This window comes from Schistocerca americana, chromosome 2, assembly GCF_021461395.2.
Source record: "Schistocerca americana isolate TAMUIC-IGC-003095 chromosome 2, iqSchAmer2.1, whole genome shotgun sequence".
Lineage (NCBI taxonomy): Eukaryota > Metazoa > Arthropoda > Insecta > Orthoptera > Acrididae > Schistocerca > Schistocerca americana.
Window position 1 is genome coordinate 1,122,473,147 of NC_060120.1, and position 14,634 is coordinate 1,122,487,780.

General features: G+C 44.0%; 1 protein-coding gene across 1 annotated transcript in view; it reads right to left on the reverse strand.

The window, feature by feature from the left end:
• The window catches only part of LOC124596536 (F-box/LRR-repeat protein fbxl-1-like), a 108,336-nt gene that overhangs the window by 64,386 nt on the left and 29,316 nt on the right, over positions 1-14,634 (reverse strand). The window contains exons 2-3 of the mRNA XM_047135711.1: positions 5,241-5,340; positions 4,907-5,132 (exon numbers count right to left, since the gene is read on the reverse strand). Of these exons, the coding sequence (XP_046991667.1) occupies positions 4,907-5,035 (129 nt within the window). The 5' untranslated portion in view covers positions 5,036-5,132; positions 5,241-5,340. The remainder of the gene's footprint in view (positions 1-4,906; positions 5,133-5,240; positions 5,341-14,634) is intronic.

Consider the following 14,634-nt stretch of genomic DNA (forward strand, 5'->3'; position numbering starts at 1 on the left):
AACACTCCTACAAAGACTTTGTACATCCCTCCAGCCAGCCGACATCAGAGTCTTCCTCTGCCAACCGGAAAGGCTCCGAGAAGTGGAACGGAGGTGGCCGGTCTCCCCTGCGACGCTGTCGCCACGTGATACCCTCACCTGGCCGAACTCTGTGTCGCCGGTGTGCACTCTCGGCTGTTTTTCTGCCCTGGAATACGCAGGCCGACAGACAGAGAATGCCGACACTCCTGTAGACTTCACGGAGTGGGATGTTCCCACTTCCGTGTCCCGTAGTGACAGGTGTACGTAGGCCGGCACTCGGCAGCCGCCGAGGTGACACCCCTCCGTGTTTTCCGCGTCGTGACTCTCCTCCGGTGGAACGTTTGCGTTCTTCGATCCGACGACGACAATTTATGGGTGCTCTTAGAATCACAGTGTCCACTCGTCCTCTGCCTCCGGGAAAACAATATTGCATCCTCACGACCACTTTGAGCTCTCGCATTTCTTTCCAGTCTGTTTTGACCTCCTCCCCCTCGTGGAGGAGCCTTGTAGCTCGTACGGGATGATGTTTACAGTCGATCCACCTCTCCGATTACCCATCTCCGAGCTGTTGCAGTTTGCCTTTTCTTTCCTCACTTGACCTTTTCCTTCTGTACCATTTATGTCCCTCCGTCATTTGATATCGCCGGGGCAGACTTTCTAGAGTTTATTGGGCAGCTACCTCACCCCATTCTGCTGCTCAGTGACTTTAATGTGCATCGGCCCCTTTGGGGTTCTACCAGAATGTGTCGGAGAGGTGACCTCTCGGCTGACCTTCTCAATCAAATTAACCTCCTCTGCCTTAAGTAGGAGCACCCATGTTCCTTTCAGACTTCACGCACACCTATTCCCATTTGGAGCTATCCTTCTGCACTGACCAGATCGCCCACTGTCTGAGGCGTACGTTCTCTGACACGTAATCGAGTGACCGTTTTTCCCGTGTAATATCCGTTTGCTGACTCCTATCCCATCTACGTGCACACCCAAATGGCAGCTTACTAAGTCTGACTGGAGGCTCTACTCCTCTCTGGTGACCTTCGACAAACATTGTGCTGACCAGGTAGAGTATCTTGCAGATGTTATCATTACTGTGACACAACATTCCATTCCTCACACTTTCTCTTCACCACGCTGCGCCCCCCGGTCCCTCGGTGGACCGAGGCGTGCCGCGACGCAATTTGTGTGTGGACACGTGCTCTCTGCATTTTTAACTGTAATCCTACAATGGCAAACTGCATTCATTGTAAACAGTTGTGTGCACAGTGTCATCACCTTCTTCAGGACAGCAAACAATCTAGTTCGGTTTCATTCATTAGCTCTTTTAACATTCCACTCCCTCGCCCACCATGTGGGCCAATCTCTGACAGATCTCTGGGATTTTCGGGCCTGACAGTAGCAGACAATGTCACAGTGGACCCTACTGCTATCTCCGACACCTTGGGCTGCCATTTTCCTGCCTTCTCATCCGTCGGAAATGAGTGGAGGAGGTTCGGGCAGGGCAAGCACTTTCTGCTTAACATGTACAACCGCATCTGGGCAGAGGGCACATTTCCCACAACGGCTCTCGATCTTCCACCATAATCGAGTCCGTCAACACGAGGTGGCGAAGATGAGGTAGCCGAGGAGGTGGAAACGTGGGTTCAACCATGCCAAGACTGCTCGGTAGCTACAACAGGAAAACACAATTAATTAGCAGGAGTACAAAATAAGAAAGAAGTTATTACTTAACTTTGCTGCAGTCCACGATCAGTTGGTCATCAATTATAGAAGGCGCGACTAGACTAAGCGTCTGTAGAATGACATAATATACATGTCAAAAATCGTGCAGTGATGACTTAATGTCTTGTAATCTCTAATGTCGAATCCGGTGAATTTGAAGACTAACTTGGAATGAAGCAACAAAGACTCGATGGCAGCAATACTGAGCTGCAGATGATGACTAACGTCGGCACTGGCTGACCACTGAGCACGGCTACGAACTGTAGACTGGCACAACTGCATTACTCTCCTGCTGCACACGAAATGGCCCAGCAGTGCCTCGTGGCAAGCGTAAGTACTGTGACTGGCTGTGTACTCTTTGGCTAACACAGCCATTCTTCTGTTCCATTTATTGAGAGAATCACATCCGGCAGATCGGTGTCTCAGGCGGTGGTGTGGTTGTATGACTGATGACATCACATCCCAGATTCTGGCATGAAGCCACTGTCATACCCATATCTAAGGCCGGTAAGGACCTTCCTTCTAGCTACTGCCCCATTTCTCTCACCAGCTGTGTTTGCAAGGTGACGGAACATATGATTCTCGCAATTTACTAAGCATTGCACACTGTGGATTTAGTTGCAGTCGACCATCTCTTCATTTCGTCCACCCGTGTCACGAACGGTTTGCTGCGGATCTCCCAGATTGTGGCCATGTTTTTCGATTTGGAGAAAGCCTACGACAACTGCTGGAGGACCGGTATCCTCTGTCCTCTCTACAGGTGAGGCTTCGGTAGCCGCATATCCCGTTTCCTTCAGGAATTTTTAAAAGACCGAGTTTTCAAAGTACGTGAGGCTTCTGCCTTGTCAGACACCTTTATCCGGGAAAACAGTGTGCCTCGAGGTTCCATCCCAAGTGTCGTCCTCTTCGCTATCGCCATTAGTCCCATAATGGCCTGACTCCCACTGGACATCTTTGGCTCCCTTTTTTTCGACGATTTTGCATCTATTCCAGTTCTCCACTGACTTGGCTCATCGAGCAGCATCTTCAGCGATGTCTCGATCGTCTCTACTTGTAGAGCACGGACAGTGGCTTTTGTTCTTCTGTTGACAAAACTGTTTGTACATATTTCTTGTGGCGCAACGGGTTTCTTCCGCCATCTTTGCACCTCAGGCCTGTACTTCTTCAGTTTGTTGAAACTATGAAATTCTTGGGTCTCACGCTCGATAGGAAACTTTCTCGGTCCTCTCACGTGTCTTACCTAACAGCCCACTGTATGCACTTCCTCAATGTTGTACGTGTCCTCAGTGGTACTTCCTGGGGAGCAGATCGAACCACCCTCCACTGTTTGTACCGGTCCCTTTTCCATTCAAAACTACACTAGGGGTGTTTCGTTTTTGCATCTGCACATCTGTCCCTCTTATCCTGTTTCAATACTATTCACCATTGTGGCATCTGTTTGGTCACTGGCACCTATTCACTGGACCGGCTGAGAGTCTGTATGCTGAAGCTGCCAAACCGCCACTATCCTACTTTCTCCTCAGCAGGTAAGCACACCGTTTGTCTGCCGTGCAGGCCACCCACCCTATGCCTCCTTCTTCAATGACTCCTTTGATCGCCAGCATGGGGCACGTCCCTTTTCTCTGTTACCTCCCGGAGTTCACTTTCGGCTCTTCCTCCGACAGCTTAACTTCACAATACCTGCCACTTTCCTGACGCGTGTGAACCCTTCACCAGCTCGACTTCACGCAGCGGCCCGTGTTCGCCTCAGCCTCCATTCGCTTCCTAAAGTCACTACCTCCAGCCTCGCTCTATCGCCTTCAGTTTCACGACCTTCACACGGAAATTCACAATAGTACCTTTGCATATACTGACAGCTCTCGAACTGACCGTGATGTCAGGGGTGCCTACGTCATTGGCACCGACATTCTACATTTCTGACACGGGTGCGTACGACCCTGCACCCTAAAACAAAAACAGAAGACCTGGTCGTTAATCTGCTGCACAGAGCTGATCCGTGTCTGGTTTCCCTCACTGTCATCCGAGGTAGCACGCTGCAGCTAAGCTGTATGAGAAGCTGCTTCCTCAACAAGACTAATTACACTCTACCGTAATGATAAAAAATTACAGCTGAGAACATGACATCTGTCTTCAGAGTGAGACTCCAGATGAGGAGAGAAGCCAGTATCAAGTAGTATCTGTCCCAGACAGCAACAGGCATCACACAACAGAGCTTGGCACAGGCTCCTCCATCATCTGGGGTCTCAGTCTGAAGTCGGTTTAATGACTGAAACCAATTACTGACACCAGATATAAAACAAATTTGTGATCCCGGTTGCTACTTTTTATTATTCTATTAACCGTGATTGCCGAGTTTGGTCATTGCATCAAAAATTCTCACACTACAGAAATAAGCAAATTGTCAATTGCATCTTAATCAATTTCACCCAAATTTGGAAGACATGCTGCTTGCTGTATCACATTCAGCACTATGACAGTTAGAACTTCCTAGCTTCCACAGGAGTGGTTATATGGGCACAAAAGGGTTTCCTACCACTGACATGTAGGCTGCCCTGCATGACTGGCATGTCATGTGAGTAGTATCTGCACGACTTGCAGTGGCACAGCTGAGCAAGGTGGGGTGGGGGCGCAGGAGAGACTGACGGTGAGAAAGGGAGGAGGAGGAAGCTGAGAGAGAAAATGGGAGGAAGAGATTGGCAGAGAGAGAGAGTAGGGAAGAGGTGGGAGTAGGGAAGAGGTGGGAGGATGAGGGAGACAGGGAGAGGAAGAAGTGGACACAGCGAGCGAAAGGAGGACGTGTGTGTAATATATGTGTCAAAAGTGTATGTGACCAAAGCCACAGGGAAAAGGCTAGTTAACGATAATACGAGAAATGTAACCTACAATATAATTTTAACAGGTAACTGTAAAAATAAATTAAAAAATGTAAAAAAAGAAACATACCATGTATGAACTCTAAGAGTGATCTCAAAGCAAGATGAGAGGTCCCACATTGCTACATTTTGAATCACATGCACGTTCTGTTTCTCAGAAGCACACGTATCTTTTAACCCGTCCAATCCCTCACTATAAAGTACAGAAACCAGGAATTGTCCATCTGGTTAAAAACAGTACTCGCACAAGTGGGCCCTCATTTATATCTCACACTATAGCTGAAGGTTCAACTTACCGAGTAGTTCATCTTCTGACAGCCATGAAGCTGCAAAGTTGTGAGATTCGGACAGTTCCTGCAGATCTTACGTAAGATGCGAGCTCTGGTACCGCGCATCATCGTAAGTGTCCGGAGTTGTGGCATCATACCGGCTGTCCGTAAGACCTCTCTGTCCGTCTTCTCACACCTGCAGTGGGCGCACTCGGAGCAGGTGACACCGCAGCAGCTCCTCCCATTCTGTGCCCTGCAGTGTGAGAGGCGCACAATGAGAAACACATAATGATCGAATTCTTATACTTTGACGTAAGTTTCGTGCGTAAAACTACTCTCGTTAACTGTGTAGTCCATTTACAGTGAATTAATCCACAAGATCTTGAAGGCAGCAAATACTGGTGCCCAGGTTGACGTTCCTCGACTTTTGGAAGATGTCTGACAGGGTTCCACACTGTAGCCTAATAAACAAAAGACCAGTTTTGTGACTGAACAGAAGAGCTCCTAACAAATGGAACATAGTATGCCATTCTTAGTAAAGAGAAACCTTCAGACATATTAGTAACCTCTGAAATATCCCAAGGGAGTTCTTAAAAGATGTCATTTTCACTTTTAGCTGTAACTGTTTTTATTGTGCTATTGCAATTTTGGATTATAAGCCACTGTCTTGTAACAAGAACCGACACGACCTCACTGTGCCAGTACTGCAAACAGTTAAATGCGGCAGGAAAATACAGCTGTTAGTTTTCCTGGGGGTGTGCTGCCTCTACTGTGTAGTTAAACAATGATGGCATTCTCTTGGGTAAAATATTCTGGAGGTGAAATAGTTCCCCATTCGGGTCTCCACGTGGGTCCGATAAGGAGGATGTCGTCATCGTGAAAAACCAAACATACAATCTACAGGTGAGGTCATAGACTGCTAGATCCCTTAATTGGGCAGGTAGGTTAGAAAATTTAAAAAGGGAACTGGATGATTTGAAGTTGGATATTGTGGGAATTAGTGAAGTTCTGTGGCAAGTGGAAAAGGAGTTTCAGTCAGGTGAGTACAGGACCATAAATACAAATCAAATAGGGTAGTGCAAGAGTAGGTTTAATAATGCATACAAAATAGGAGTCCATGCAGGCCAAAAACGGATATGAAGCCAACATTCACCACAGTAGTACAGGTTTATATACCAACTAGCTCCACAGATGATGAAATAAAAGAAATTGTTCAGACACATAGTTAAGGTACAGAAAAATTTAGTTGTGACAGGGTACTAATTCCTGCTGTCGATGTGCACTAAGGTCGTAAGCTGAAGCGAAGACTTGTTATTTTTCATATATCAAACAATCGAAACTCGAGGTACGAACACCAACAATGTAGGAAGAGACGGACTGCTAGTTACCATAAAGAAGACACATCAGGTTGCAGTCAGATGAGATTAAAAGGCACTCACACATATAACTTTTGGCCACAGCCTGTGTCAGTAAAGACACACACACACACACACACACACACACACACACACACACACACACACACACACACACACACAAACACACACCATGCACACATGACCACCAATCCAGCATCTTGGGCTGGAATGCACATCACATTGATCACATTGGTTGCAGCAGCTATTCGGAGACGTAGGGGCTTGCACAGGAAAGAGTGGCTGGGGGAAGTGCATCACACGAATCTTTGGAATGAAAATCAGAACAATAACAACAATACGGCACTGAATCTTAAGTGTGACAAAGGCATGTAAGCCAAAATTGCAATAGCATTATAACAAAGGAAGTTGATACCCCAAAGGAGTGCTGTAGGACCGTAACTATCCACAGAGTGTATAAATGACCTTGTGGAGAACATCAAGAGGCCCGTCAGTCAGTTTGCAGATGATGACTGCAGAGGACTGACACTTGGTGCAGTGACTGTTAGTTGACCCCCAAAGTAAGCAAATTAACATATTGCGCATAAATAAACAGAAAGACCCATTACTGGACAATTACACAATTGCCAAACAATCCCTGGAAGCAGCCATATTTATTATGTTGGAATATGTGCACAGAGCATTTTAAAATAGAATATCCTTGTAAAACTAAGTGTAGGAAATCGTTGATGCCACACTGAGATTAGCTGACCACCCACAAAGGAGCTAGTCCAAAAGTCCTCGTTCAGCCAATACAGTGGAACCTCACCTAATAAGCAGCTCCCACAATGTGCAATTCACATAATGAGCTAAACAAATTATTAAAAACAGACACGCTTAACAAGCACGAGTCACAACGATTTAGTGCAACATCACCAGCCGTATGCACGCGGTGGGGGAAACGGTTGCCAATATGAGCAACTTTCATTGTCAGCAGCAGCATATCAATAATGTCTTTAGATTAGATTAGATTAGATTTACTTTCATTCCAATTGATCCGTAGTGAGGAGGTCCTCCAGGATGTGGAACATGTCAGAAAAACAACAATACATGACAAATATTTAAACTAAAACAAATAAGCTAATGTACCATTCCACAGGTCCCAAGTGGAATGATCGTCATTTTTTAATGAACACTAAGAGTCATTTTACAAATACTATTGCACTGAATTTAAAATAAAAAAGTTTTATATTTATTTATAAGGTAAGAAACATGTAATACAACTACTGTAATACTTATTTACAATGAACACATTACTGCACTGAAATGGTGCAGAAGTTAGATTATACTTACACACACACACACACACACACACACACACACACACAAATTTTCAGTGAACACATTACTGCACTGAAATTGTGCAGAAGTTATGTTGTACTTATATACAAATCAGTTGGTTTTCCTCAGAAATTCATCAATGGAGTAGAAGGAGTTGGCCACCAATAAATCCTTTAGGCTTCTCTTAAACTGAATTTCATTGGTTGTTAAGCTTTTTATGGCTGCTGGCAAGTTATTGAAAATGTGTGTTCCTGAATAATGCACACCTTTTTGTACAAGACTAAGTGACTTTAAATCCTTGTGAAGATTATTCTTATTTCTAGTATTGATTCCATGAATTGAGCTGTTGGTTTGAAAAAGTGATATATTTTTAATGACAAATTTCATTAAGGAATAAATATATTGGGAAGCTGTAGTTAGTATCCCTAGTTCCCTAAACAGGCTTCTGCAGGATGTTCTTGAGTTCACACCACATATAATTCTTACTGCACGTTTTTGTGCCCGGAAAACTTTAGCTTGGCTTGATGAATTACCCCAGAAAATAATCCCATATGACATTATGGAATGAAAGTAAGCATAGTATGCCAGCTTTTTCATTTTTATATCCCCTATGTCTGACAAAATTCGCATTGCAAACAGAGATTTGTTAAGACGCTTCAGCAGTTCTGTGGTGTGCTCCTCCCAGTTGAATTTATTATCAAGCTGTAATCCCAAGAATTTAACACCGTCCACTTCTTCTATCTTCTTGTCATCATATGTTAGACATATACTCTTGGGACACCCCTTACAAGTTCTGAACTGCATGTAGTGTGTTTTTTCAAAGTTTAGTGACAAAGAATTGGCTAGGAACCAGTGATTAATGTCTACAAATATTTTATTGGCTGATCTTTCTAAGACTACACTTGATTTGCTATTTATTGCAATGTTTGTATCATCAGCAAACAAAACAAACTTGGCATCTGGTAATGTTACTGATGAAAGGTCATTGATATACACAAGAAAAAGTAAGGGCCCCAAAATGGAACCTTGTGGGACCCCACATGTAATTAGTTCCCAGTTGGATGATGCCTGATAGCTTGATACATGTCTCTTTCCTAATAACACCCTTTGTTTCCTGCCAGAGATATAAGATTTGAACCATTTTGCAGCATTTCCTGTTACACTATAATATTCTAGTTTACTTAAAAGGATATTGTGATTTACACAGTCAAATGCCTTTGACAGATCACAAAATAGACCAGTTGCCTGCAATTTTTTGTCTAATGAATTAAGTACATTTTCACTGTAAGTGTAGATAGCCTTCTCAATATCAGAACCTTTTAGAAATCCAAACTGTGACTTTGACAGTATGTTATTTGAGATAAGATGGTTATAAAGACGACTGTACATTACTTTTTCGAAAATTTTTGAGAATGCTGGCAACAGTGAAATTGGACGGAAATTTGATGCTATTTCTTTATCTCCCTTCTTAAACAGTGGCTTAACTTCAGCATATTTCAGCCATTCGGGAAATATTCCACTGATAAACGACTGGTTACACAGATAGCTTAATATGTTACTCAGCTCAGAATCACATTCTTTAATTAACTTTGTTGATATTTCATCATACCCACTAGATGTTTTTGATTTTAAAGATTTTATGATGGACATTATTTCTGTTGGGGTAGTGAGGGTCAAATTCATATTATGGAAGTTACTTGAAATGTCTGGTCTAAGGTAATCCATAGCAGCATCTACCGAACCTGACAACCCCATCTTTTCAGTAACAGTTATAAAATGTTTGTTAAAAAGTTCTGCAACACTATACACATCTGTCACCAATGCATCATTTACTCTTAATGCTATTTGTTCCTCTTCATGTCTGGTTCTACCGGTCTCCTCCTTCACTATATCCCATATTGTCTTTATTTTGTTATCTGATATGACTATCTTTTCCTTGTAATATATTTGCTTTGACATCCGTATTACAGTCTTTAATATTTTGCAGTATTTCTTATAATGTGCTATAGCATCAACATTGGAAATGTTTCGGATTGACAGATACAGTTTTCTTTTTGTTTTACAAGATACCCCTATTCCTCGAGTAATCCATGGCTTCTTTGTAGACTTTGCTCTAACCTTGGTAAGTTTTGGGGGAAAGCAGTGTTCAAATAAGGTAAGCACTTTATTAGCAAAAATGTTATATTTTTCATTCATGCCATGAGCACTGTAAACATCAGTCCAGTGAATGTCTCTGAGGAGTGTCCTAAAATAATCAATTTTTGGCTTACTGATTACCCTCTTGAGCTCAGATTTAACAGATTTTATATCCTGTTCAGTATTAACATTTAACAGAAGGAACTGCATGTCATGGTCTGAGAGGCCATTGACTATTGGTTTTGTAATATAATTTTGTTCATTTGACTTTTCTATAAAGATATTATCAATGGCTGTTTGTGAGCAAGTGGTTATCCTAGTGGGGAACTTTACTGTGGGAATTAAGTTGAATGATAGTGTTACTAACTCAAATAGGTTCTTATTGGGAGAGTCTTTAAGGAAATCTACATTGAAATCACCAGCAACCACTATTTCTTTGTTTTTGGTTGTTAAATGGGCCAGTACAGCTTCAAGGTGGTTTACAAACAGATTAAAGTTACCTGCAGGTGCTCGATATACACTTAATATTATGAAAGATTTTTTGTGAAAATCTAATTCTGTTGCACATGCTTCCATATGCTGTTCTAGGCAAAATTTATGAATGTCTATGTTCTTAAATTTATGACAGTTCCTGATGAATGTGGCAACTCCTCCTTTCTCCATTTCTGATCTACAATAGTGAGATGCTAACCTAAACCCTGTAACACTTAAAAGTTCTATACCAGTGGTCACATGATGTTTCAGAGAGGCAGATTATGTCAGCTGGGTTTGAAGACTCTAATTCATCTATGCAGATAGTTAATTCATTAATTTTATTTCTCAGTCCTCGAATATTTTGATGCAATAAAGATAGCTGACATTTCACATTGACTGACTTAAAATTGGATGGAGTTAAAATATCTGCTGACAGTTGAAAATTCTTAACCAATGGCTGTTTATGTTGATGTAATAAGCTGGAATTATGTTTTTTGATTTCTTTCTCAAACTGAAGGTTTGTCTCAGTTCTAACCTCTCTTAAAATTTGTTTTCTTTCTGTCCTCCCTACCCTAAAAAAGGGTCTTTTCTGAATCCTATAACCACTGGTATTTTACCACTCATGACAGTGCCTCCCCCCTTTAACTTTCCTGCTATTTCCCCAGCCAATTTACCCTTCCCCTTCCTGTTGAGGTGAAGGCCATGCCTAGTATAATCCCACCTACTGACAGAATCAACATGAACCACACCAATGTGTGACCCCGCACCCGACATGAGCAGCCGTTCCAGCTCCAAATTAACTCTCTTGACAGAAGAGTTCAAATGAGGTCGGTCATGGCGCCCAACATACCACAGTCCGGGCTTAGCGCTCTTTCTGCTACCCATCTTACTGCAGCTTGCAATCACACATTTTTTCTAAAGTAGTGTCCCCACAGTGTTTTTTATGCACAAATTTTAATAAGCTTGTTAAAAATGTCCCAGAAGCTAAAGCTGCAAGAATATGACCGTAAGAGTAAGAAAATGACCTTAGAAATGAAACGTAAAATAATTGAAAAATGCAGACGTGGTGTGAGCATTGCTGATTTAGCATCACCTATTTGCACTATCCTCAAGAACCGGGACAAGATTAAAGAGATAGAGGCTGCAAAGCGAGTGACATGAACATCCAAACAATGTTTTTGTATTCTGGACGATACTGACAGGTTGTTCCTTATACGGATAAAATGGATAAATGAAAAGCAATTGCAAAACACTATTAATGAGAACATAATTTGTGAAAAGGTGAGAATGATTCACTGAAGTGTTTAAGGGAAGCGGTGGGTGGTCCGAGAAGTTTAAGAGAAGAACTAGCGTCCACTGCATGGCGGACACAGAGGCAGCAGAGAGCTTTCATCAGAAACTTCAAAATGCTCGTAGATTCTGAGTGTTATCTGCCACAGCAGGTTTTTAATTGTGATGAGACAGGTCTGTTCTGGAAAAATATACTGAAGCATACCTTTGTAAGAGCAGAGGAGAATGCATTACCCAGGTGTGAGACAACCAAAGCCGATCTCACACTGCTATTCTGTGCCAATGCGAGAGATTATTTGAAAATTAAACCTCTCCCTGTTTACCATTCAGTAACTCTTCAAGCCTTCAAAAAGTGTAAAGGGCACAAGAGCAGGTTAAATGTGATGTGGAGATCCGACAACAAGGCTCCGGTGACACACGATCTTTTTTGCGATCAGATCGACGAAGTGTTCGGTCCTTCGATGAAAAAATATTCTCTCGAGATTAATCTACCACTCTGTATCTTGCTCATTATGGACAACGCTCCTGCCTATTCTCCAATCCTCCAGGCCTACAAGACCACTTCCTTGAAGAATTTCAATTCATCAAAATCCGTTACTCCAGCCTATGGACCAGTAAATTATTTCTAATTTTAAGAAGCCCTACACTAAGGCACTCTTCAGGCATTTCTTTGAGTCGACTGAAGTTACCAATCTCACTCTTGGAGAGTTTTGGAAATATCACTTACACACGATTACCTGTGCCAAGATCACCAAAAAGGTGTGGGATGGGATTACCGGGAGAACTCCCACTTCTACTCAGAAGAAACTTTGGCCAGAGTGCACTGTCGAATGTGACTCGGAGGCAATAGAGTCAGTACCTGTGGAGCCTGTAGTCAATGAGATTGTGTCTTTGTTAAGAGCACGGGACTAAAAGTGGACAACAGTGATATCAATCAGCTTGTGGAAGATTACAGCCAAGAAATGAGCACCGAAGAGCTTATAGAGTTGCAGTGTGTTTCACGGCAGGGAGTTGTGGAGAGGAGTTCTTCAAAGGAGGAGGAAGAGGAGAAAGAGGAGGCAGCAGTAACAGCAAAGCAGCAATCTTCTGGTCCAATACGAGAAATGCTGAAAGTGTGGGAATTGGTTGCATCGTCCACTGAAAATCGTCACCCCAAAAAAAGTCAGTCCATAAGTTTAAGTAAACGCAGTCAACAATACAACATAAGAATCAGCTTAATTTTTCAAGGAACTCCACAACAGAATACAAGAAGTGACCCATGAGGAAACTCTTCAGTTTCGATTTGAAAGTGCGTGGATTACTGCTAAAATTTTTGAATTCTTGTGGTAGCTTATTGAAAATGGATGCAGCAGTATACTGCACACCTTTTTGCCTACGAGTCAAGGAAGTACGATACAAAGGCAGGTTGGATTTATGCCGAGGATTAACTGAGTGAAAGCTGCTTATTCTTGCGAATAAGCTGATATTTCGAATAATCTGATATTGCTAACAAGAAACAGCAGTAAAGAATATACACTCCTGGAAATTGAAATAAGAACACCGTGAATTCATTGTCCCAGGAAGGGGAAACTTTATTGACACATTCCTGGGGTCAGATACATCACATGATCACACTGACAGAACCACAGGCACATAGACACAGCCAACAGAGCATGCACAATGTCGGCACTACTACAGTGTATATCCACCTTTCGCAGCAATGCAGGCTGCTATTCTCCCATGGAGACGATCGTAGAGATGCTGGATGTAGTCCTGTGGAATGGCTTGCCATGCCATTTCCACCTGGCGCCTCAGTTGGACCAGCGTTCGTGCTGGACGTGCAGACCGCGTGAGACGACGCTTCATACAGTCCCAAACATGCTCTATGGGGGACAGATCCGGAGATCTTGCTGGCCAGGGTAGTTGACTTATACCTTCTAGAGCACGTTGGGTGGCACGGGATACATGCGGCCGTGCATTGTCCTGTTGGAACAGCAAGTTCCCTTGCCGGTCTAGGAATGGTAGAACGATGGGTTCGATGACGGTTTGGATGTACCGTGCACTATTCAGTGTCCCCTCGACGATCACCAGTGGTGTACGGCCAGTGTAGGAGATCGCTCCCCACACTATGATGCCGGGTGTTGGCCCTGTGTGCCTCGGTCGTATGCAGTCCTGATTGTGGCGCTCACCTGCACGGCGCCAAACACGCATACGACCATCATTGGCACCAAGGCAGAAGCGACTCTCATCGCTGAAGACGACACGTCTCCATTCGTTCCTCCATTCACGCCTGTCGCGACACCACTGGAGGCGGGCTGCACGATGTTGGGGCGTGAGCGGAAGACGGCCTAACGGTGTGCGGGACCGTAGCCCAGCTTCATGGAGACGGTTGCGAATGGTCCTCGCCGATACCCCAGGAGCGACAGTGTCCCTAATTTGCTGGGAAGTGGCGGTGCGGTCCCCTACGGCACTGCGTAGGATCCTACGGTCTTGGCGTGCATCCGTGCGTCGCTGCGGTCCGGTCCCAGGCCGACGTGCACGTGCACCTTCCGCCGACCACTGGCGACAACATCGATGTACTGTGGAGATCTCACGCCCCACGTGTTGAGCAATTCGGCGGTACGTCCACCCGGCCTCCCGCATGCCCACTATACGCCCTCGCTCAAAGTCCGTCAACTGCACATACGGTTCACGTCCACGCTGTCGCGGCATGCTACCAGTGTTAAAGACTGCGATGGAGCTCCGTATGCCACGGCAAACTGGCTGACACTGACGGCGGCGGTGCACAAATGCTGCGCAGCTAGCGCCATTCGACGGCCAACACCGCGGTTCCTGGTGTGTCCGCTGTGCCGTGCGTGTGATCATTGCTTGTACAGCCCTCTCGCAGTGTCCGGAGCAAGTATGGTACGTCTGACACACCGGTGTCAATGTGTTCTTTTTTCCATTTCCAGGAGTGTATAAATTGAGAAGCCAATGTCAAAATACCCAGACTAGTGAACAGGGGCTGACAAGAGGTTCGCGAACTTACACCACTTATTGCCCAAACCACCCATTTCTGAGCCAAAAATATCCTTTTAGAATGAGAAGAGTTACCCCAAAATATAATACCGTATGACATAAGTGAATTGAAATAAGCAAAGTAGACTAATTTTCATGTCGAACCATCAGTTACTTCAGATA